The sequence below is a fragment of the Lucilia cuprina genome, chromosome 6 (genome assembly GCF_022045245.1).
Source record: "Lucilia cuprina isolate Lc7/37 chromosome 6, ASM2204524v1, whole genome shotgun sequence".
In the NCBI taxonomy this organism is placed as follows: domain Eukaryota; kingdom Metazoa; phylum Arthropoda; class Insecta; order Diptera; family Calliphoridae; genus Lucilia; species Lucilia cuprina.
Genome location: NC_060954.1, coordinates 42894597 through 42918685, shown reverse-complemented (window position 1 = coordinate 42918685; position 24089 = coordinate 42894597). Strand labels below are relative to the sequence as shown.

Genomic DNA, 24089 nt, shown 5'->3' with positions numbered 1-24089 from the left:
ACTATAGACTAGACTATAGACTAGACTATAGACTATAGACTAGACTATAGACTAGACTATAGACTAGACTATAGACTAAACTATAGACTAGACTATAGACTAGACTATGAACTAGACTATAAACTAGACTATAAACTAGATTATAAGCTAGACTATAGACTTGTCTATAGACAGGCCTTTTGCATAATCCCTCGTCTATATACTATTTTTTATTTATCTTCCTTTCAGTGTACCGGGTAATTGTTGTGACAGCGGCATTGATCCCGATAATGAACAACACGAAACGTATTTGAGTAAATTTAAGAATAAAGTTTTCGATAAATTACGAAATTTAATAGAAGAACATATTGCCAATGATCCCGATGTTATAAAGGGTAGAAAAAAGACTGTACAGGTAAGTTGAAAAAAAATTTGTCGCAAACTCTTAAAATTTTCATTTTAGGAAAACAAATGGTTTTCCACAGGGCGAATAATTAATAAAATATTGAATTTTAATTGCTTTTAAACAACTTGTTTTCACTTTCTATTAGTTTCATGGCTTTTCCAGTCATTGCACTCAATCAGCAATATGTGAAACGAAATAAAAAACATTTCATAGAAATGGCAAAATACAAAAAGCTTTTTTATTTTTTGATCACTTTTTTTAAAATGACCAATTGTTCAGAAAAATGAAAAATTCCTTTTAATTTTACATTTGTTTTCTGCTAACACCTTTAGGATTGGGATAGAAAATAAAAAAACAAGGAGAGGATTGCATGAAAATTTGCTGTTTTCAGTTTTTCAAACATTTTTTTCTCTTAGATTTTTATTTAATCCGGCAACATGCCAGTCGTGGCATGAAAGATATGGTCGTTGCTGCTAATGCGATAGTGAGAAAGGAGGTGGTGGATGGTAACACTGACGTTGTAAATTTACATTTACGTTTTTTTCCTCTTTCGACGTTTTCCTGCATGCAATATTTGCTTGCCACAATTTCTAGCCAAACTTGTGGCATAAACTTATTTCAATATTTTCCTACAACAACATCAAAAAACACAAAAAATTCAAATGGGTTTATAAATTTCATATAGTGATTTCATGTTCATTTTTCTCCGCTGCCCCACCTCTAGCAACATTTTATGTACTCTAACCTTTAACACGATTCACAACAAAACAATTTTGCCGTTTCAAAAAAAAAAAAAGAATAAGACTAAAAAGTCGTTAAATACTGGATAAACATTTTTAATTTGGCTAACGGTGATTTAAAAACATAACTGGTTACTAGCTATACAGGATATTGGAAAAAATTGAGGAAATTTTATTAAAACAGATGTTTTGTTCGTCCCCAATATCAAATAAGGGGACTTGTTGTGAAAATGTTAGTTTGTTTAAAGTTTTAACGTTTTTTTTATTTTTACAGAATGAATAAAGTTTTTAAGTTCTTTAAAACCAAAGCTTTAACAGAATATAGGGAAAATGAAATTTTCTTTATACTGTTAGGATAAAAACTAAGTTTTGCTAAGATGTAAGCACAGTTTTGCCCAAAGTCATGGTCTATCGAAGGGCTTCTGAAAATTAAGGTTTCTTAGTTATGGTGTAATTTTTCCAAAAAGAACGTGATGATTTTCACATACTTGCAAAAGGTTTTAACATTTTTCTTTTATTATCTACTACAAAGTAGTAGCTCTTATCATAAAAAACAAAAATTGTGAACAATTAAAATCAACAGACATAATTTCCATTTTCTCATTTCAAGTGGAAAGTTTCACATTGCACTCCATTTATAAACGACACTTGTACGTATACGTATTAATGATGTTTTAATATTGCAAATATTAAGTATACGCCTAACGTAGAAATATTGTTTAATTTATTTGGTTAGTGAGTTAGTAAATGAATAAGTTTGTAAGTTAGTAAGTTAGTAAGTTAGTAAGTTAGTAAGTTAGTAAGTTAGTAAGTTAGTAAGTTAGTAAGTTAGTAAGTTAGTAAGTTAGTAAGTTAGTAAGTTAGTAAGTTAGTAAGTTAGTAAGTTAGTTAGTTAGTAAGTTAGTTAGTTAGTAAGTTAGTAAGTTAGTAAGTTAGTTAGTTAGTTAGTTAGTTAGTTAGTTAGTTAGTTAGTTAGTTAGTTAGTTAGTTAGTTAGTTAGTTAGTTATTTGTACATATATGCAGATACCATTCCTGAAGTCGTCTATATACATATTTCTTTAAATAACTCATTGGAAGTTATATCTGGCATTTAAAATTAAACTTTTTGTTCACTTTTGCAATGGCATTACCTAGTCTCTATAAGTTGTCCTGATTTTGCATTTTTCCTTTTTAATTAATTACAATAATATTTCACCTTCATTGAAATGAAATAATATATACGCTGTCATCAGTTTTCACAACAACATCATTTTACTTCAGTAAGTGCTGTGTTAGAGTAATATTTTCCTACACTGAAAACAATCCATGCTTAACTTTATAAAAAACCTGTGTTTTTTTTGTAATATTAATGAAAATTTCATACATAATATGAAATATTATTTTCTCATTTTACGAAAATATAAAAGGTATGGATTATTTACAGTGTACGTACATGCATATTTAACCAGACGTACATATAGAAATCATATGTATACATATTTACACAATACAATCTATTATACAAATACATAGTATTCCACATATATTCAACTGTTAGTAAGAATAAAATTGGTTGACTGCTACCTGCAGCTTTCAAATAGATACATTATTTACATTCCATTCAACATTTGTACTTATAATAATTAAATCGATCAACAATAATTTAAGTAGTTATTGATCTAGTTTCGTAATAACATTGAAGAAGCTGCAACTACGCCTTCCTATTATAAGATAAAGTTTTAGCTAATAAGATATAGATGAACTTGGTAACTCTCATATGCACTGTTGGGTCATATATATAATTCACATACAAAGGTACTTACATTGGTAGTTCGCTGTATATCTATAAACCTTGTTGTACATGTTAACCTTGTTGTTATCAACTTAAACCATGTTTTTTTACAAGTACTTCACAACTCGTTTTCAATGGCTTTTGTATCTATTGAAATTGTGAAAAAGGAAATGCACTGGAAAAAAATATACAGCCTAAACAGGTTCGAAAAAAAATATTCCCAATTTAAAAATTTACCTTATTCTATAGAACCTACTAAAGAGTTTTCAATGTATAGACTCTTTACTATATTCAACTGTAGATTCTTCTATAGTCTTGACTATATAGTCTTTTATAATCTCGACTATAGAATATTCTCGTTCTTAAATGTCTTTAGACTTCCTATAGTCCCCTCTATAGACCCTCTATAATACCAAGTATGGACTCTCCATAGTATCGATTATAGACTCTTGACACTCTGTAGTTCTAACTATAGATTCTCTATAGTCCTGAATATAGACTCTCTATAGTCCTGAATATAGATTCTGTATAGTCCTAACTATAGATTCTCTATAATCCTGAGTATAGAATCTCTATAGTCCTGACTACAGACTCTCTACAGTCCTGACAATAGACTCTCTATAGTCATGACTTTATACTCTCTATTGTTCTAGTCCTGACAATAGTTTTGACTGTAGGCTCTCTATAGACCTGACAATAGACTCTATATAGTCCTGACAATAGACTCTCTATAGTACTGACTATAGACTCTCTATAGTCCTCACAATAGACTCTCTATAGTCCTGACTATACTCTCTATAGTCCTGACTATAGACTCTCTATAGTCCTGACTATAGACTCTCTATAGTCCTTACTATAGACTCTCTATAGTCCTGACAATAGACTCTCTATAGTCCTGACAATAGACTTTCTGTAGTCCTGATTATAGACTCTCTATAGTCCTGAATGTAGATTCTCTACAGTCCTGACTATAGAATCTCTATAATTCTGAAATTAGAATCTCTATGGTCCTGACTTCAGACTCTCTTTAGTCCTGATTATAGACTTCCTATAGTCCTGACTATAGACTTCCTATAGTCCTGACAATAGACTCTCTATAGTCCTGACTTTATACTCTCTATTGTTCTAGTCCTAACCATAGTTCTGACTATAGGCTCTCTATAGACCTGACTATAGTCCTGACAATAGACTCTCCATAGTCCTGACAATAGACTCTATACTACTGACTATAGACTCTGTATAGTCCTGATTATGGACTCTCTATAGTCCTGACTATAGACTCTCTATAGTCCTTTAAGTTAATCTCAGTCTCTTAATGTCCTTTTAAGTTAATCTCTTTTAAAACTTTAGTCCCGACTCTTAACCTGTTCTTGAAACCCAATTTTAGACTTAATAGAAACTTAAAGAAAATTTAATATCAAAACTTATTTTTCTCAGTATATATAACCTTTGTATACTTTCAATATTCTAGTTATAAATATGACTGTAGTTGATGTTAAGTGGACAGATTTGAATAGAAGAACGAACTCTATCTATTTTTTATAGAAATAGAAATTCAAATTATTATATATTCTACCTGTAAATGATGTTTTGAGTATCAGGAAAAGGAAAAAAGTGGAAAATAAACATGCAAACAAAATGGAATTTGAAGCAGTAAATCGACAAGTACCTTATTGTCATTTTTCTTATACATACATATGTATATGTATGTACAGATATACAAATTTAATATTTTGAGCCCTTTCATTTCTCAATTTCGAAATCATTAAATTCTCAAGTGTCATTGTTAACGAAATTATATCATGATGCAATAATATCACCAACGCCATTCATTATCATCGTCGTCGTCATCAACATCATCAACAACATTTTTATCAACATCATCAGTAATAAAACCTTCCTCATCCTCATCATCAACAACAGCAGCGGCATTAGTAAACTCGTAATAATATTATTTAATATTTTATGAACAGAGTTCTTTTTTTTTATTACAATTTCATTCGTTCTCATTTTCAATGTTCATACAGAAATTACCGTATTTCAATTTGTCTTCCATTCGTTTTCCTTCCATAACCCAGCAAACATATCAAATATTTAATGAAATTTCAAAACTCTCCTCAATGGTTTGTTAAAATATATTTTCAATTCTCAAATGTTTAAGAAAAGTTTCGTTTTTCAAGCGGACTCAACTCCGGTCCAATGCTACATATATGTATGTTTGCTGGCTATACATTTTAAATGAGACAATTTTCTTTGCACAAGTTTGTATTTGTTTTTTTTGTCTATATAATTTATATGTGCACACAAATAAATACACTCAAACATAATAACACACACAAATACAAAATATATATTTCGCCAAACATTTAAATATGTTTCAGTTGAATTTTGTTTGCATTTTATATGGCTTTTTAGATTTTGTGGTAGTTGCTGTCTGTTGGCCTTGTTTGCTCATTTGTTGGAACTGGGTATTTGGGCCATACTTTTTTCCATTTTACCATTCTTACAAAAGGAGCACTCAACAAATTGGATTTTTTCTCTTTACTTTCCGCATTTCTTTTTTTCTTCGACTAGGACTAAATATGGTATTACTAGTTTGTTTACGTAATGGTGTAACCCAGCAATATTATTCGTATGAATCGAATCGAAGACTGTTCTATAGTCTAGATTAAAGACTGTTCTATAGTATCGACTATAAACTATTCTATAGTCTGGACAATAGACTGTTCTATAGTCTCGACTATAGAATGTTCTATAGTCTCGACTATAGAATGTTCTATAGTATCGACTATAGAATGTTCTATAATATCAACTATAGACTTTTGTATAGTATCGACTATAGACTGTTCTATAGTATCGACTATAGACTGTTCTATAGTCTCGATTATAGACTCTTTTATAGTCTCGATTATAGACTCTTTTTTAGTCTAGGCTATAGACTGTTTTATAGTCTCGACTAAAGACTGTTTTATAGTCTCGACTATAGACTGTTCTATAGTCTCGACTATAGACTGTTTTATAGTCTCGAATATAGACTGTTCTATAGTCTCGACTGTTCTATAATCTCGACTATAGACAGTTCTCTAGTCTCAAATATAGACTGTTCTCTAGTCTCGACTGTTCTCTAGTCTCGACTATAGACTATTCTATAATCTGGACTATAAACTGTTCTATAGTCTGGACTATAAACTGTTCTATAGTCTGGTCTATAGATTGTTCTATATTCTGGACTATTGACTGTTCTATAGTCTGGAATATAGACTGTCTTGATTATAGACTGTTCTATAGTCTCAACTACATACTTTTCTATAATCTCGACTACAGGCTGTTCCATAGTCTCGATTATAGACTCTTTTATAGTCTAGACTATAGACTCATTTATAGTCTAAACTATAGACTGTTTTATAGTCTCGACTATAGACTGTTCTATAGTCTCCACTATAGACTGTTCTATAGTCTCCACTATAGACTGTTCTATACTCTCGACTATAGACTGTTCTATACTCTCGACTATAGACTGTTCTATATTCTCGACTATAGACTGTTCTATAGTCTCGACTATAGACTGTTTTATAGTCTCGACTACAGACTGTTTTATAGTCTCGACTATAGACTGTTTTATAGTCTCGACTATAGACAGCTCTATAGTCTCGACTATAGACTGTTCTATAGTCTGGACTATAAATTGTTTTATAGTCTCGACTATAGACTGTTCTATAGTCTCGATTATAGACTGTTCTATAGTCTCGACTATAGACTGTTCTATAGTCTCGACTAATGTTCTATAGTCTGGACTATAGACTGTTTTATAGAATCGACTATAGACTGTTCTATAGTTGCGACGATAGACTGTTCTATAGTTGCGACGATAGTCTATTCTATAGTCTCGACTATAGACTGTTGTATAGTCTTGACTATAGACTGTTTTATAGTCTCGACTATAGACTGTTGTGTAGTCTCGTCTGTAGACTGTTGTATAGTTTCGACTATAGAATGTTCTATAGTATCGACTATAGACTGTACTATAGTCTTAACTATTCACTCTGTTTTAATCTGGACTATAGAATGTTTAATATATACTATAACTGTTCTATAGTTTAGACTATAGACTATAAACTGTTTTATAGTCTGGAATATAGACTGTTCTACAGTCACGACTACAGAGTGTTCTATACTGTTCTATAGACCCGACTATAGACAGATATATAGTCTCTTCAGACCTTTTTTTAGTTCATTCTACATCATCTCCAACAAGTTTTAGTGGGATCTATTTTGCTCTACTTTCTAAAAATTTATAAAATGTTTTTCATTTAATTTTTCATGCACTCCCAGTACAAAAGCAACTAAATCTAAAGAATGTATTTTATATGCTTTTTACCGTTATCTCTTCATTTTTTGCTTCTTTTGCTACCGTTACATTTTAAAGTAGGAGTTAAAACCCATTTTTTCTTTTTTTCCTCCCCTCCCAAAAAAAAAGAAATTTTTTTTTAATATTTAAGAAATATTCGTTTGAGTGTCAACGATTTTATTCAATTTCCTTCTATGACATGAAGCAAATTGTATTTTCACTGTGGAGACAATGATGACAAAAATAATTTGAATGGCAAGTGCATTAAGGAAAAATAATAGTATTTGTTGGTATTTTTTAGTAAATTGTTTTTGTCAAAATCAGATTAAATATTGTAAAATAATGTAACAACAAAAAAATCAGTGATAAATTATACCAAAACAAAAAAAACGTATTTTATGTTGAAGTTTTTGAGGTTTTTTTAGCGCTAGCTAAAAGGATAGCAAGGATAATGTAAAATTATATCTGTGACAAAGCAAGTAAGAAATTAAGATTCATTCTTTATGTTTATAGATCTCAGTTGGTCCTTTTCTTCATATTTTTGAGTTTAAAAAAATCTTTAAATTTCTTACTCAAGTGAAACTGTGGAAAAAATATTTTTGTAATTTAATTAGTTCTCTAAAAGAAAATTAAATATAATTTACTTACACTCTAACAGAGCTTTTAAAACATTTTAATTGTATTAATTAACAACAATACTTTCAAACATCGTGTTGTATTTCTCACCCTTCGACCGAAATTTCTTTCTTTTTTTTCACTTGCAGGAAATATTTCATGAACATTCAACACATTTACGCATTTTAAAGGAACATCAAGATGCCAAAGCCTTAATTAAATCACCCGTAGTGGAACGTTTAAAACTAAATTTAATGGCAAACTTCCGTAATGGCAGCAGACATGCACCCTACTTTATATGTGGTACACATGGCAGTGGCAAGAGTACGTTAATGACAGAACTTTATCACGATGTTAAGAATTGGTTTCAGCCCCAAACACGAGTACATCGTATAGTACGTTTTGCGGCAGCCTCTCCACGTTCAGCCTATAATTTGGAAATGTTAAGAGTATTGTGTCAGCAAATTTCCATTATCTTTAATATACCCGAAGGCTATCTACCCAAGGATGCCTCCTTTGATCCGCTCTACATAAACAATTGGTTCCAGAATTTGCTGCGTCGCATAGAGGACATGAATTTTGATGTTCTTTTCTTGTTTATAGATGATTTGCATTTATTAAATCCTTTGGATTGTGATATTGTGGCTGCACTCTCCTGGTTACCCACCTCTCTGCCCTGGAATGTGCAATTGATTTGTTCCACCACTACACCGGTGGAACAGTTAAAATTTACCCAAATGCAAAAGGATCGTTTTAAGTCTACAGAATATCTATTTGATTTGGCGCATGAGAATAATCACACCGTTTTGAGAAAGCAATTGTCCAGTGACAATAATTTAACTTTTATAGAATTTTTAGAAAAGCAATTTGATAATTTAGAATTAAAATATGGTAGAAAAGGTTTTGGCCGTTTGGCAGCCTATTTAACTTTATCGGAATTTGGCTTATCTGAAACGGAACTGTTGGAATTGTTAATGCCTATCGATGATCCTGAGGCCTGCATCACATCGGAGAGGGGAAACTTTTGTTTTTCATCATTTAAGAAAATACACAATGAAATGAGTGAGTATTAGTTAAAATATAGAATATAAATATTGTTCTCTCTTTGTTTTTTATACTCTCTACTATAGACTCCCTATAGTCTCGGCTATAGACTCTCTATAGTCTAGGCTATAGCCTCTCTATAGTCTCAACTATAGACTCCCTATAAACTCGACTATAGACTCCCTATAGTCTCGACTATAGAATCCCTATAGTCTCGACTATAGAATGCCTATAGTCTCGAATATAGACTCCCTATAGACTTTCTATAGTCACGACTGTAGACTCCATACAGTCTCGACAGTAGCCTCTCTATAGAATCCATACAGTTTCAAATATGAACTCTCTGTAGACTCTTTTCAGCCTCGACAATAGACTATCCTATATCTGGGCCATACACTACCATTGGTCTGGCCTATAGACTATCTCTGGTCTGGAATTAAGACATTATTTAATCTCAGCTATAGATTATCTTTATTATAGACTATGACTTTCTATAGTAGCTTCTGTTGACTCCCTATTGTCTGGACTCGATTATAGACTCACTATAGTCTCGATTATAGACTCTCTATAGTCTCGATTATAGACTCTCTATAGTCTCGACTATAGACTCTCTAAAGTCTCGACTATAGACTCTCTATAGTCTCGACTATAGACTCTCTATAGTCTCGACTATAGACTCTCTATAGTCTCGACTATAGACTCTCTATAGTCTCGACTATAGACTCTCTATAGTCTCGACTATAGACTCTCTAAAGTATCCATTATAGACTCTCTATAGTCTCGACTACAGACTCCCTATAATCTCTTATATGGACTCTCTATGGTCTCTCTCTGTAGTCTCTGCAATAGACTATTTTTGGTCTGTACTATAAACTCTCTTTTGTCTCGACTATAGATGCTCTAAAGAGATTATAGTCTCTCTATAATCTTGTCTATAGGCTTTCTATAGTCTCGACTATAAACTCTCTATAGTCTCGACTATAGACTTTCTGTAGTCTCAAGTATACACTCTATATAGTCTAGACTGTCTATAGAGAGACTATGGACTCTTTATAGTCTCTATAGTCTATAGACTGTATATAGTCTCGACTATAGACTATCTTTAGCCTAGACTGTAGAATAGATTGTAGACATTCTATAGTTAAACTCTTTATAGTCTCGTTTACATATATGCTACTATCTTCACTATAGACTATTAGTAGTTTCAACTATAGACTCTTTATATAGTCTGGGCTGTAGTCTCTCTAAAGTCTCGGCTACAGACTCTCTATAGTCTTGACTTAGAACTCCCTATTGTCTCGACTATAAATGCTTAGGAGTCTCAACTCTAGAGTCCCCAATATTGACTCTCAGTAGTCGCGTCTATATATTTAATATAGTTTTAAATGTTATACTATTACAGTCTCTATTATTCACCCTCTATGGTCTCGACTATCAACTCCATTAGTCTCGCCTATATGCTTTCCTGTTGTCCCGATTTAAGAAAGTTACGTAATCAAATCTATAAATCTACTAAAACATCTTTAATATCCTTTTTCAGGTTTCTTGCTGCGCGACAAAATCATGTCCGGCAAAGTTCTAATCCAATGGCGTTATCCCTACTGCAAACAATTGTCACGTACACGTTACATGGACACCAACAGTATACGTTCCATGCATATAGCCATTGCAAATATCTTCTTCCCTGCCGATCCCGAAGAGCAGGATTGCGAAGAAGAAGAGGACGAGAGTACAGAAAGAGAGATAAGTGATGATAAACAATCGTTAGCCAGTCAGACGACCATGAAGGATAAGGATACATTTTCGGGTGGTCGTAAACCATCGGGACATCCGAATGATGATACTTCAACATTTTATAATCCCATGGCGGCAGATGTTTCGTATAGCATGCGTCATGTGGAGGAAAGTTGGCATCATTTGATGCGTTCCGATGATATGGACAAATTTAAACAAATTGCTGTGTGCAATTTTGATTTTCTATTGGCAGCGGTGAGTATTTTTGAAATTATCTACATAACGAGAAAATACAAATTGATCTTTACAAAAAATATATATTTATATTACCGAATATCAGTCAAAATGAAAACAGTATTCTTTTTGGAGACAAATAAAAAGAAGTCCGTTAACCATTAGTTTCGAGTTTAAATTTCTTCACTTTGTTTATTTTATGTTTAAAAACATTTCAATTATAACATAAAATAATGAAATAGAAACAAGAAATTATTTCAGTTTACTTTTCAATTGTAATCTTTTAATGAAATTCTTTATTATTTTTATTTTCATCTTACTACATGAAAAACAACAAGAAACTATTATAATATTTTCCGGTTACTTTTTTCATTTAATTTCTTGCTATTGTTGCACAACAAAATCTGTCGTCTTGTTTAATATCTAATTATTTTTTTGTAAATACTTTCAACTTGTAAAGCCCAATAGCAATCACTACAATGAAGAAGAAAATAATGAATTTTTAAGTTTTTAAGAACAATGAACAGGGTTGGGATTTTCATGCAAATTAATGTTTGTAGTTCAAAGATTTATTTTTGAAATAAGACTCTCTATAGTCTTGACTATAGTATATTTCTTTAGTCTTGACTATAGACTCCATATAGACTTCATAGGTAAGACTATTATCGAAAATAGACTGAAATGATCTGGACTACAGACTTTATATAGTCTTGAATATAGAATCATTATAGTCTTGACTATAGACCCTTTATAGTCTTAACTATAGACCCTCTATAGTCTTGACTATAGACTCTATAGTCTTGACTACAAACTCTCTTTAGTCCTGACTATAGCCTCTCTATAGTCTGGGCTATAAACTCTAAATGGTCTCGGCTGTAGAATTTAAATAGACTCGTCTATAGACTCCAAAGAGTCTCGGCTATAGACTCTATATAGACTTGACTATAAACTCTCTATAGTCACGACATTAGACTCGCAATAGTCTCGACTATGATTTACTATAATCTTGACTCTAGACTCTTCATAGTCATACCTATAGACTCTCAATAGTCTAAACTATAGACTCTCCATTGTCTTGACTATAGACTTTCTGTAGTCTTAACTATGGACTTTCTATAGTCTTGACTATATAATCTCTATAGTCTTGACTATGGACTTTCTATGGTCTTGACTATAGTCTTGACTATAGACTATTGTCTTGACTATAAACACTCTATAGTCTTGACTATAGACTCTCTATAGCCTTGACTATAAACTCTCAATAGTCTCGGATATAGACTCTCTATAGTCTGGACTATAGACTATCTATGGTCTTAACTATAGCCTTGACTGTAGACTCTTTATAGTCTTGACTATAGACTATCTATAGTCTTAAATATAGACTCTCTATAGTCATGACTATGGACTCTTTAGAGTCTTAACAATAGACTCTCTATATATTCTTCTCTTTAATTCTCCATAATCTTGACTAGCTCTATAGTCTTGACTATAGACTATATATAGTCTTTACAATAGAATCTAAATAGTCTCGGCTATAGACTCTCTATAGTCTTGTCTTGTAGGCCCTCTATAGTCTCAGCTATATCTTTTTTATAGTTTCGATTCTAGACTCTCTCTCTCTTCCTCTTAAGACACTCTTGTCACTTTGTCTGAACCGTAAACAATATTGATTACAATCACAGCCCTGGAATTAATTTGTAGTAATAACAAAAGCTAAAAGGAAAATCCATACAAATTGCTTGCAATTATTTTAGACACAGTAGACATAATGAGAACAGGAAACTGTAGAAGTGAAGGATTCAATGCACATTTGGTGCCTTGGTGTGTTAAAAATTTGTTAAAAGTTTTTAATCTAAAATAATAGATTGTTTAAGTTTATGAAATGTCCTGTGTGTACAAAAAATAGACATAGAAAATATATAAATTAAATAGAGAAACTCAAGAAGAGAACTAAAAATTAACAAATAACCTTTTTTTTAAATTTGTATAGACAGTCAATACAAAGATCCTTCAATATCATAAAAAATTGGAAAAAAATTAATAAGTATTCCTATTATAGATTCACATTTAGTTAAGATTCTATTTCAAATTGGGATTTTCATATTTTTAACCCAAAATAATGCATCAGAAAATAGTTTTACTTTTATAATATTAAGTAAAGTTTTTTTTATTTTTTAAGTTTCTTTTTTATTACTACAAATTTTACATATTTGTTTTACTTTTTCCATTCCTAATTTAAATAAGATAAATAGAACAACTTTTCCTTGTCGAAAACTCAACTTTTCCTTAACAAATTTCTTTAAAATACAAAATGTCAGTATTTTGCACATAAATAAACTTTTTGTTTTTCCCCATAAATCTTCACATACACTTAATTGCAATTTGGTTTATTAATGCAAACTAACTAAATTACAAATAAAAAAACTAAAATTTTATATATTTTTTTCATAAATGCTTCAACAGTAACAATAAATTTTATTTTTTACTTATACACCCACATACATATCTGCATAAATACATTTGCATTTATATACTTAGTATTAAAGAAACAAAAAAAAAAAACGTCAGAGTAAAAGTGCATTTTAATACTTTGAGGATCTTGCTCAGGGGTTTCCTTCAACTTTTTAAAGGAAAAACTTATAAATGTCAAATTAGGTTCTAACACCATTAACAACATTGATTTCTTCCAGTTTTATTACTTTGTTTAAACAAAGGAAATCAATAGATGTTCGTAATAAGGGAAACCCTTGAAACTTGTAAAATATACAAAAAAATATATATTATACATGTTTTCAAATTTTTCATGTAAATATTTATAAACATGTAAGAATATGTATGTGTCATTCCATATTTTAATTTAAAAAAATATACATATATTTTTAGACCTATAATAGTGTATGTAGTGATAATTGGCCCTTTACCAATTGTCTTCTGAGTCAAAATAGCTATGTCCTATCTGTTTGTCCATAAAATTTGACAAAATTTAACACATACACGTCGTAAATTATAAATTTCTCTATTATTATTGTCATACAGTTTATTTTTAATATATGGAAATATTTACATTCGTTCCCGCTAAAAAGGTAAAGTAAGTTAGTAAGTTAGTAAGTTAGTAAGTTAGTAAGTTAGTAAGTTAGTAAGTTAGTAAGTTAGTAAGTTAGTAAGTTAGTAAGTTAGTAAGTTAGTAAGTTAGTAAGTTAGTAAGTTAGTAAGTTAGTAAGTTAGTAAGTTAGTAAGTTAGTAAGTTAGTAAGTTAGTAAGTTAGTAAGTTAGTAAGTTAGTAAGTTAGTAAGTTAGTAAGTTAGTAAGTTAGTAAGTTAGTAAATTATTAAGTTAGTAAATTAGTTAGTTAGTTAGTTAGTTAGTTAGTTAGTTAGTTAGTTAGTTAGTTAGTTAGTTAGTTAGTTAGTTAGTTAGTTAGTAAGTTAGTTAGTTAGTGAGTGAGTTAGTTAGTTAGTTAGTTAGTTAGTTAGTTAGTTAGTTAGTTAGTTAGTTAGTTAGTTAGTTAGTTAGTTAGTTAGTTAGTTAGTTAATTAGTTAGTTAGTTAGCAATGGAATGACCCGTATAGTTAGGGTGGCCCACTCATTACAGCTTTTACAAAAAAATTTATCTACTAGCTCCAAAGAATAACAATATCTATTAAAAAACCTTTACATTTTTTACCTCCTCTTACTTAGGAGCCGGTCTAACCTGCAAATCTATTTATACAAAATTTCTGTTTTTATTTAAATATTTTATTTTGTACAGACAACAAGTAGAAAGTGTACAATACTAGTACTTATGTTGCTTTATTTTTCCAACATTTAGTTTAGTTTTTTTTTGCTTGTGGCACATTTTTCTTCTTTTTCGAGCAAACACAAGATAAATTGTTAATTGTCAAGGACACCAAGCTAAAAATAGGTTGTTGGTATTATAAAGATTTTGCAAATGTTCAGTTATTTTTATATTCATTCATATTAAAATAATTTATAACGGAAATATTTTAATTAAAAATATGTGAAAAATTAAAATTAAATAGGGAAAAGGCTTGTTAATATGCAGCAAGATGTTTGCTTGTGGACAAAAGGTTAAAGAAAGTGTTATACATTTCATAAGTTTGTTTTAAGAAAAGATGTTAGTAATAAATTATGAGTATGATCAATTATTAACTTTAATATGTAAAAATATCACTCATACGCAAAAATTTCATGAAAATATTCACATGTATTCATGTAAAATATGAATGATATTTATATGATACCTCTTACTATGAAAAAAATTTTATTTGAAAAACAATTAGCTTTTCATCGAATTGTAAAAACTAATTAAATTTTTTACGTTTCAAATTGTTAAAGGTATTACATACATGTCTGTATGTATGTATGAATGTACACTACGAATATTATCAAAAAATAACTACGTTAAATTTCTTCTCTGTTTATTCATACAGTTTACAAATAAACAAATTACTTATATATTTATTTAATCAATTTGTTGATTTAAATAAATACAAATGAAACTGCAAACAATACAATACATACACACACACGTAAAGTAAATATTTCACCTTATTCTACAGTTCGTAATGACATCAACGCCCTCATCATCATCATCATCATTTTCGACCATCGTGTGTTTGTGTGTGTATCATTTTGCCCATCTATCGGAGTCATTGTCGCCAGCATTTGTTTTTCTTAATTAAAGCGCATACAATAAACTATGTCATTTTATCTTTTTTCAAAAACAATTGTATATGTATACAAACAAACACACAAATAAAACATCAAGGACATCCACAACTACTACTATAATACAGTATGACAACAATGTCACACAAATTAAATGTTCCACTGAAATTGTCCTTTGAAACGAACATTAAACAACAAATAATCATTCTACAACAACTCCAACAACGGCAACATAACTATTATACACCTCTCAAACGTTCACCCACACAATAGGGATAATAACAGTAAAATGTTATTAAAATTTGTATTTATTCTTATTCTCTCGTCCTGCTTAACTCTTACAAACATAGAGCACAGGGATGGAAACATCAGTAACAGATTGGAAAATTTAGTAGATCAATACATTTTACAATACTTTTGTATAATCTATAGTCTAGTCTTTAGTCTAGTCTATACTCTATTGTATAGTCCAGTCTATAGTCTAGTCTATAGTCTATTCTATAGTCTAGTCTATAGTCTGGTGTTTAGTCTAGTCTATAGTCTAGTCTATAGTCTAGTCTATAGTCTAGTCTATAGTCTAGTCTATAGTCTAGTCTATAGTCTAGTCTATAGTCTAGTCTATAGTCTAGTCTATAGTCTAGTCTATAGTCTAGTCTATAGTCTAGTCTATAGTCTAGTCTATAGTCTAGTCTATAGTCTAGTCTATAGTCTAGTCTATAGTCTAGTCTATAGTCCAGTCTATAGTCTAGTCTATAGCCTAGTCTATAGTCTATTCTATAGTCTATTCTATAGTCTAGTCTATAATCTAGTCTATAGTCTAGTCTATAGTCTAGTCTATAGTCTAGTCAATAGTCTAGTCTAGTCCAGTTAATCCAGTTTTAATTAAAACTGTTTGTTGACAATTTCAATTTCCCATACCTGATCCATCCGTTCTGCCCTCTTGTTTTTATACGCGAACAAATTTGTTATGAAAATATTGTCACAGTTGAAGAATGCGATAGAAAGTGCAGCCAGCACGTTCGTATTCCTATTTAAACGTTTGAATGTTGAAATGTGTTGACAAAAGAAGATGAGCAAACAATAAGAAAAAATATGATTGACTTTATGAATAAAATGTTTTATCTTTTTGTTGTAGTTTAAAGTTTTATCTATATGCAGAGTAGTAATTGCCGTTATGTATCTATAGGAAAACATCAATCGTTAACGAAAATGTAGTTATTAAAATGAGTCTTCAAAAGAACACTTAAGAAAGTTTGGGACATAGGAGATGATTACAAAAATATTTTAAATATGAATTTTTTAAATATTAAAGAGCGAACGCTAAAACTTGTGGCGATAATTAAAACTTTAATGACTGTCAATAAAACGAAAGCATTAATGTAGAAAGAAAAAATTAACATGAAAATACACATTTAAATGCAGAGACATAAAAACCGAATAAAAAAGTTCACATCAAAAAATATGCAGATAAGTTTTTATAACAAAAAATTAACAACATTTTAATTACATAGTAATTAAAACATGGAGTTAAATTTAATGTCACCAAATATTTATATTAAAACTTATTGTAAAGATCAATTATGCTTTTCAGATGATTGTAATAACAAAAACTAGTGGCTAAGCTAAGACCAGCTGAAATTTTTTGAAGTAGAACTAGAATGAGAACAGAACTTGAACAGAACTAGAACTGAACAAGAACAGAACTAGAACATAACTAGAACAGAACTAGAACAGAACTAGAACAGAACTAGAACAGAACTAGAACAGAACTAGAACAGAACTAGAACAGAACTATAACAGAACTAGAACAGAACTAGAACAGAACTGATCTAGAACTAAACCTTAATTCGTGACGATTTGTTCATATGCCCCAATATGAACCAATGTCGGTTTTTATACGAATGGAAATGACCGACTTTATTATTAATTGTTTTTTTTTTCCTCTTACAAATTTTAAGTCTGTCCGATAAATATTGTTTATGCTAAATTACTCACTTCAACATTGTCTGTGGTTACTCAACAACAATTAAACAATTTCCTCTTGATTGATTTTTAAATAACTGGGCACACACAAAATTACATACATACAAAGAATACTAAATTACAAATTATATAACAAGTACATTTATTTAATTTTAAAAATAAACAATTTATTAAAACAATTTTTCTTAATGTTTTTTTTTCGTTCTCCCCATTTCACTTGACAGGTACAAACTGTATCCATAAGTTATTTACGTTGTTTAATCGAACATGTACGTTGTTATTTGTTGGATCGTGATATAGAACTTATTTATTATACGATAAGAAAATCAAGTGATGTATTAACACGTGACCCCATGCAACTGGGAGCACAGGTAAGTGAAAGTGGAGAAATAAGAAAACAGCACATAACGGACTAGCACCACAGCACGCAATTTATGTTCAAGTAAATTGTTACTGACATGTGCGTGTTTTCTTTTACGTATGTACATATGCACATACATCCTTACTTTATCTCATTCATCTTTTTGCTTGTAGTTTACTTTAACTAACAATGTAGTTTTTTTCTTCAACAATTTTCTATTCCGCTCTATTTAGCTTATAGCCTGGTTAAGACCGATTAGTGAACATGATGAAAATGACACTTCATTATTAAGTATGACGGTACGTTCAGCTACCGCCTGGTGTGATGGTTACACTGTGCCATTGCTGGTGCCCTTAACTGGTTGGCTACCGGCCCCTTTGCCATCACAAATACGCACAATGACAGTCTCGGGTACGGGACCAATACGTGACGTTTGTGTGGCGCCCAGTAAACAACATTTAATTTTGGCCACAAAATCTGGTGATGTACAACTGTGGCACATAATGAGCAATTCACTGGAACATATATTTAAAGGTTTGTAAATCATTAATCGTCATAATTAAAATTTTAAATATTAAATCTAGCATCATTATTCATAACACAATCACAGGATGTACATTAAAACTGCTCTAGAACTTAAAAAGAACTAGAACAGAGCTAGAACATAACTAGAACAGAATTAGAACATAACTAGAACAGAACTAGAACAGAACTAGAACAGAACTAGAACAGAACTAGAACAGAACTAGAACAGAACTAGAACAGAACTAGAACAGAACTAGAACAGAACTAGAACAGAACTAGAACAGAACTAGAACAGAACTAGAACAGAACTAGAACAGAACTAGAACAGAACTAGAACAGAACTAGAACAGAACTAGAACAGAACTAGAACAGAACTGGAACATAACTAGAACATAACTAGAACAGAACTAGAACAGAACTAAAACAGAACTAGAAGAACTAGAACAGAACTAGAACAGAACTAGAACAGAACTAGAACTGAACTAGAACAGAACTTGAACAAAACTAGAAGAGTTTGTGTCACCTTTGTCTGGGTTAATGATGATAAAAGAACCTTTTTTGTTGGCACAGAAACTCATTATATTTAACTAAAATGTATAACATTAATTTGTAATGTTAAAAATTTTATATATGTAAATTTTCGAAACATTTTTCATCTATTGCTATATAATTTGTCTTCCTAATATACATACTACATACAAACATAAACTTATTGAATGGGATCAGTCTGCTACATAGAGTATTAAAAAAAATATATAACAAATAACCGATGTACAACCTAAATCCCATAAAGTAATTTTAAATTAATCATAAATGTAATACAATAATTCTATTATCATGGTAACAGTTGTCTATTTTTCAAGCTACTTTGAGCTAAATTCCCCCCTTAAATATATTTCATTTTATAAAATCCATTAAAAATATTAAATTTAAATCTATTTTATTTTCTTAATAAACCATAACAAAAATTCTTAATATCTGTTAAAAATTTTCATTTTTTTTCATTTGCTATTCTTAGTTAATAAGCCACTGCCTAAGTGGCCATAGTTGCCATAGTTAATTTACTTACTAGTAGATAAGGCAAGACTTTAAATGAACAATTGTTGTTTAATGTTTTTAAATTTTTTGCCTTAAGAAGAACAACAACTTTAATCAAAAAAAATATTTTGACACTTCAATTTTTCATATAAGAATAAATAACTCTCATACCACCTTTTGGACATTTTTCAGGATAATTTTTTACCAAAAAACTTTACTCAACAATTTCGTGACAATTTTAAGGAAATAAAATATTTACGTACATAAACACACTCTCCGCAATTTATTTCTTTACATGTCTGCTTTTATATGAAATTGGGGGAATAAACAATTACTTTAACAATAGATAAAGGCCAATCGAAAAATTTCATATTTTTGTAAAATACTTAATAATACTACAAACAATTAACAAACGTTTATAAACTTAAAATCAATTATGAACTAAAATTTTTTTTAAATCAAATTTTTTTTTCGATTTTTTTTTTATCAAATTCCTTCCATAAAATCTTGTTTTAAATAAATTTTAGTTCTTTCCCTCGAATAAATCGCTAAATATTTTCTTCACATACATGATTGCGTGTCTTTGCAAATATTTAATGTCCTTTTGTTAAAACATGCATATGTATATGCTTATAGGTGTGCGTGCTTTCGTCCTCGAGTACAACTACCGGTAATTCAGGCGTAAATCATAAAATTACTTTTACGTTCCTTTTTTTGTAATTTAACGCTTAACAGGCTTAAAACTTAATAACTTTTATATACAAACACACATATTTATAGCAAACAGTAAATATGTAAAAAGTGTAGAAGCAGAAGTAGCTAACTCCAGTAGTGAGATAGTAAGTAAGTTAGTAAGTTAGTTAGTAAGTTAGTTAGTTAGTTAGTTAGTTAGTTAGTTAGTTAGTTAGTTAGTTAGTTAGTTAGTAAGTTAGTAAGTTAGTAAGTTAGTAAGTTAGTAAGTTAGTAAGTTAGTAAGTTAGTAAGTTAGTAAGTTAGTAAGTTAGTAAGTTAGTAAGTTAGTAAGTTAGTAAGTTAGTAAGTTAGTAAGTTAGTAAGTTATTAAGTTAGTTAGTTAGTTAGTTAGTTAGTTAGTTAGTTAGTTAGTTAGTTAGTTAGTTAGTTAGTTAGTTAGTTAGTAAGTTAATAAAGTTAATAATGGAGTTCACCACCTTTGCTTCTCAAGCTATCAATATATAACTTATAAAAACTGTATTTTATTTACTTTTCTCCTCATACACCTATGGGTCGTAAAAAAAACTTCACTTTTGTCTTCATTTTCATCTTGATTTTTGCTGCCAAATCTTTATGAGAGACAAACAAAAAAAATCTTGCCTGAAGACGACAACTGTGTCACCTGTTTCCTGTACGGATGTTACAATAAAACAAAGACAACAAAGATGATTTGTCTTCTTATCACACACACACACTGCAACATACTCCCTTTTTAAACAGCACCCCACCATCTTATAACAACACCCTGGCATTTTGTGCTTAAGTAAATTGGATTTTGTTTTTCTTAAAAAGTATATAGTTTACATTAACTTCATATCATATATTGTATTGTAACAGGAGCAAAGACAAAAGAGAAAACAAAATTAGTTTCTGAGGGCAATAAATAGATTTTTACTGAAATTTAAGACAATTTATATTGGTAACAGCAAAATTAATAATTTCTTAAAGAAAAAAATTTCTTTAAATTCTTACTTTTTATTAAACATGAACATTTAAAAAAAGGATGATTTAACATCAAGAAAATACATTCGCATTTTCACTTTAAGTTAAAACAGAAAAAAAACAATTCAGTTATTCCAATAACAAAAAACAAATATTTATCATTGGCACACAAAAATGACAAAGCTTTGGCAGATGAGTATATAATCATGCAGGTACTAGACTGGTTCACAAAAATTAACAAAGTTTAATTTCTAAGTTCTAAACCAACAAATTGTTCCACATATGATATAGCGTAACTATATTCCTTTATATAGTACAGACCTTTCATCGACATAAAATAATTTTCATTTCCTGTTAACACAACAAAGTATGACAAAAAGAAAAAAACATCATGTCAAAGAACAATAGAAAGAATATTTATTTAGAATTTGGCAGATGTTTAAAGGAATTTCTGATAACAAATTATTTTAAGTTGAAAACAAAGAAAAGTTTTTAATTAAACAAACAAATAATTAAATAGATAACACAAATGTACAGGCTTATGTTTAGTTCATACTTATTCAAATATTTGGCGTTGCCACTACAGATTAGAATATGTTTTTATTTGATATTTTTCTACAATTTAATATTCATTAGCAAACGAATGAATTAAAAATGTATATATTCTGAATTTTAAGACTATAGACTGATCTGTAGTCATCTACAATTAAACTTGATCTGATCTATATTCAAGACTATAGACTGATCTGTAGTCAAGACTATAGACTGATCTATAGTCAAGACTATTGACTGATCTATAGTCAAGACTATAGATTGATGTATAGTCAAGACTATAGACTGATCTATATTCAAGACTATAGACTGATCTATAGTCAAGACTATAGACTGATCTATAGTCAAGACTATAGACTGATCTATAGTCAATACTATAGACTTATCTATAGTCAAGACTATAAACTGATCTATAGTCAAGACTATAGATTGATGTATAGTTAAGACTATAGATTGATGTATAGTCAAGACTATAGATTGATCTATAGTCAAGAAAATAGACTTATCTATAGTCAAGACCATAGACTGATCTATAGTCAAGACTATAGATTGATGTATAGTCAAGACTATAGACCTATCTATAGTCAAGACTATAGACTTATCTATAGTCAAGACTATAGACTGATCTATAGTCAAGACTATAGACTGATCTATAGTAAAGACTATAGACTGATTTAAAGTCAAGACTGTAGGCTGATCTATAGTAAAGACTATAGACTGATCTACAGTCAAAACTATAGACTGGTGTATAGTCAAGACTATAGACTGATCTGTAGTCAATATTATAGACTGATCTATAGTCATGACTATAGACTGGTTTATAGTCAGGACTATAGACTTATCTATAGTCAAGTCTATAGACTGATCTGTAGACTATAGACTATAGTCAAGACTATAAACTGATCTATAGACAAGACTATAGAGTGATTTGTAGTCCAGACTATAGACTGATATATAGTCCAGACTATAGACTGATCAAAAGTCAAAGTAACGGCATATGACAAGATTATAGACTCATCTGTAGTTAGGACTTTAGACTGATCTATAGTCAAACCTATATGCTGATCTATAATCAAGACTTTATATCTATAGAAAATAATATAGACTTATAAGTATTTAAAAGACCTTAATAAAACCGGAAATAAATTAATTACTTTTAGTCTTAAAATAGTTTTTCTTTTTGCTAAGAGTTTAACTTTACATGCCACCAATACTAGCCCACATTTGTTAAAGAAGTCATACACCTATTTATTATAAAGTTTTGCTTGAAATCAAATTAGTTGAACATATATATGACCAACCTATTTAACATTCTCATAATAATTCTGTCTGTCCTGTTAGTATTCGTAATAATAAATATTCAAGCAAAATATGTTTACATACACTTAAATTACAACAAAGTACTTACATACGCACATAAATACATATGGAAATAACTGAACAAATATAAGAGAAAAGGCTCTACATTAAGGGCCTTCTGTGATAGCTTCCTTAGTTCTGAAATCATTCAAAATATATGTATTTTAATCTTATTACTTCCGTTTTAATCTATTTGTAACTAGAAGTGAGTATTTTAGGAATGTAAAATGAAACTTGAAATCTATTTTGTCCCCTTAAAAAGGCCCTCATTACAAAGCCTTTATTAATCCACTATCCTCTATTTCATAGTAAGTGCAAAATATACATAAAGAACATATGTATGATGTGTGTTCATAAGTGTACTTATTTATTTCTGGTTTAAACATTATGAAAAGTGTACATAGGAATATATGGTACAACATGTACTCGATGTTCGTAATATTCCTGTAAGAGATACTTATTCATGGATATTCTGTGTATGTAAATGTGGATTGAACAATATTATGTAAATGTTAATGATGATTGGTGTTACTATAGTTGTGTTTTTTATTAGTAAAATAATTTAAGATAATTTAAGAAAATTAAGCTAAATAAATGTTAAGGAAAAAATAGTCCTATTGAAAATTCTAAAAATTATCAGATATATTTTGTCTTTAATGACTGGAATAATACCACAACTCATTGTAGACGAATCTTGAGGTCCCCAAAGCTTTACATCTAGGACGTGCGCTGCTCTCTAATTTGAGAGTTAACTCGGAGGTCTTATGGCCTATTGTGAAACTCTTCAAATTGTCAAAGAAAGAAAGGTTATTTACCAACTCCTCTTTTTTCTCAATCAAACAACTTCTGCAGTAACTATAAGCTCTGTATCATATACGTTCCGACATACACCGCTAATCATAAAGTAAACAGAACTGAATTAGAACTGAACTAGAACTGATCTAGAACAGAACTAGAACTGAACTAGAACCGAACTAGAACTGAACTAGAACTGAACTAGAACTGTACTAGAACTGAACTAGAACTGAACTAGAACTGAACTAGAACTGAACTAGAA

General features: G+C 30.0%; 1 protein-coding gene across 1 annotated transcript in view; it reads left to right on the top strand.

Annotated features, from left to right (window-relative positions):
• LOC111682943 (protein qui-1) overlaps positions 1–24089 on the top strand; it is a 122500-nt gene that overhangs the window by 80896 nt on the left and 17515 nt on the right. Inside the window, exons 10-15 of the mRNA XM_046954107.1 lie at positions 229–394; positions 8010–8922; positions 10445–10893; positions 17748–17894; positions 18118–18418; positions 20228–20286. Coding sequence (XP_046810063.1) covers positions 229–394; positions 8010–8922; positions 10445–10893; positions 17748–17894; positions 18118–18418; positions 20228–20286 — 2035 coding nt within the window. The remainder of the gene's footprint in view (positions 1–228; positions 395–8009; positions 8923–10444; positions 10894–17747; positions 17895–18117; positions 18419–20227; positions 20287–24089) is intronic.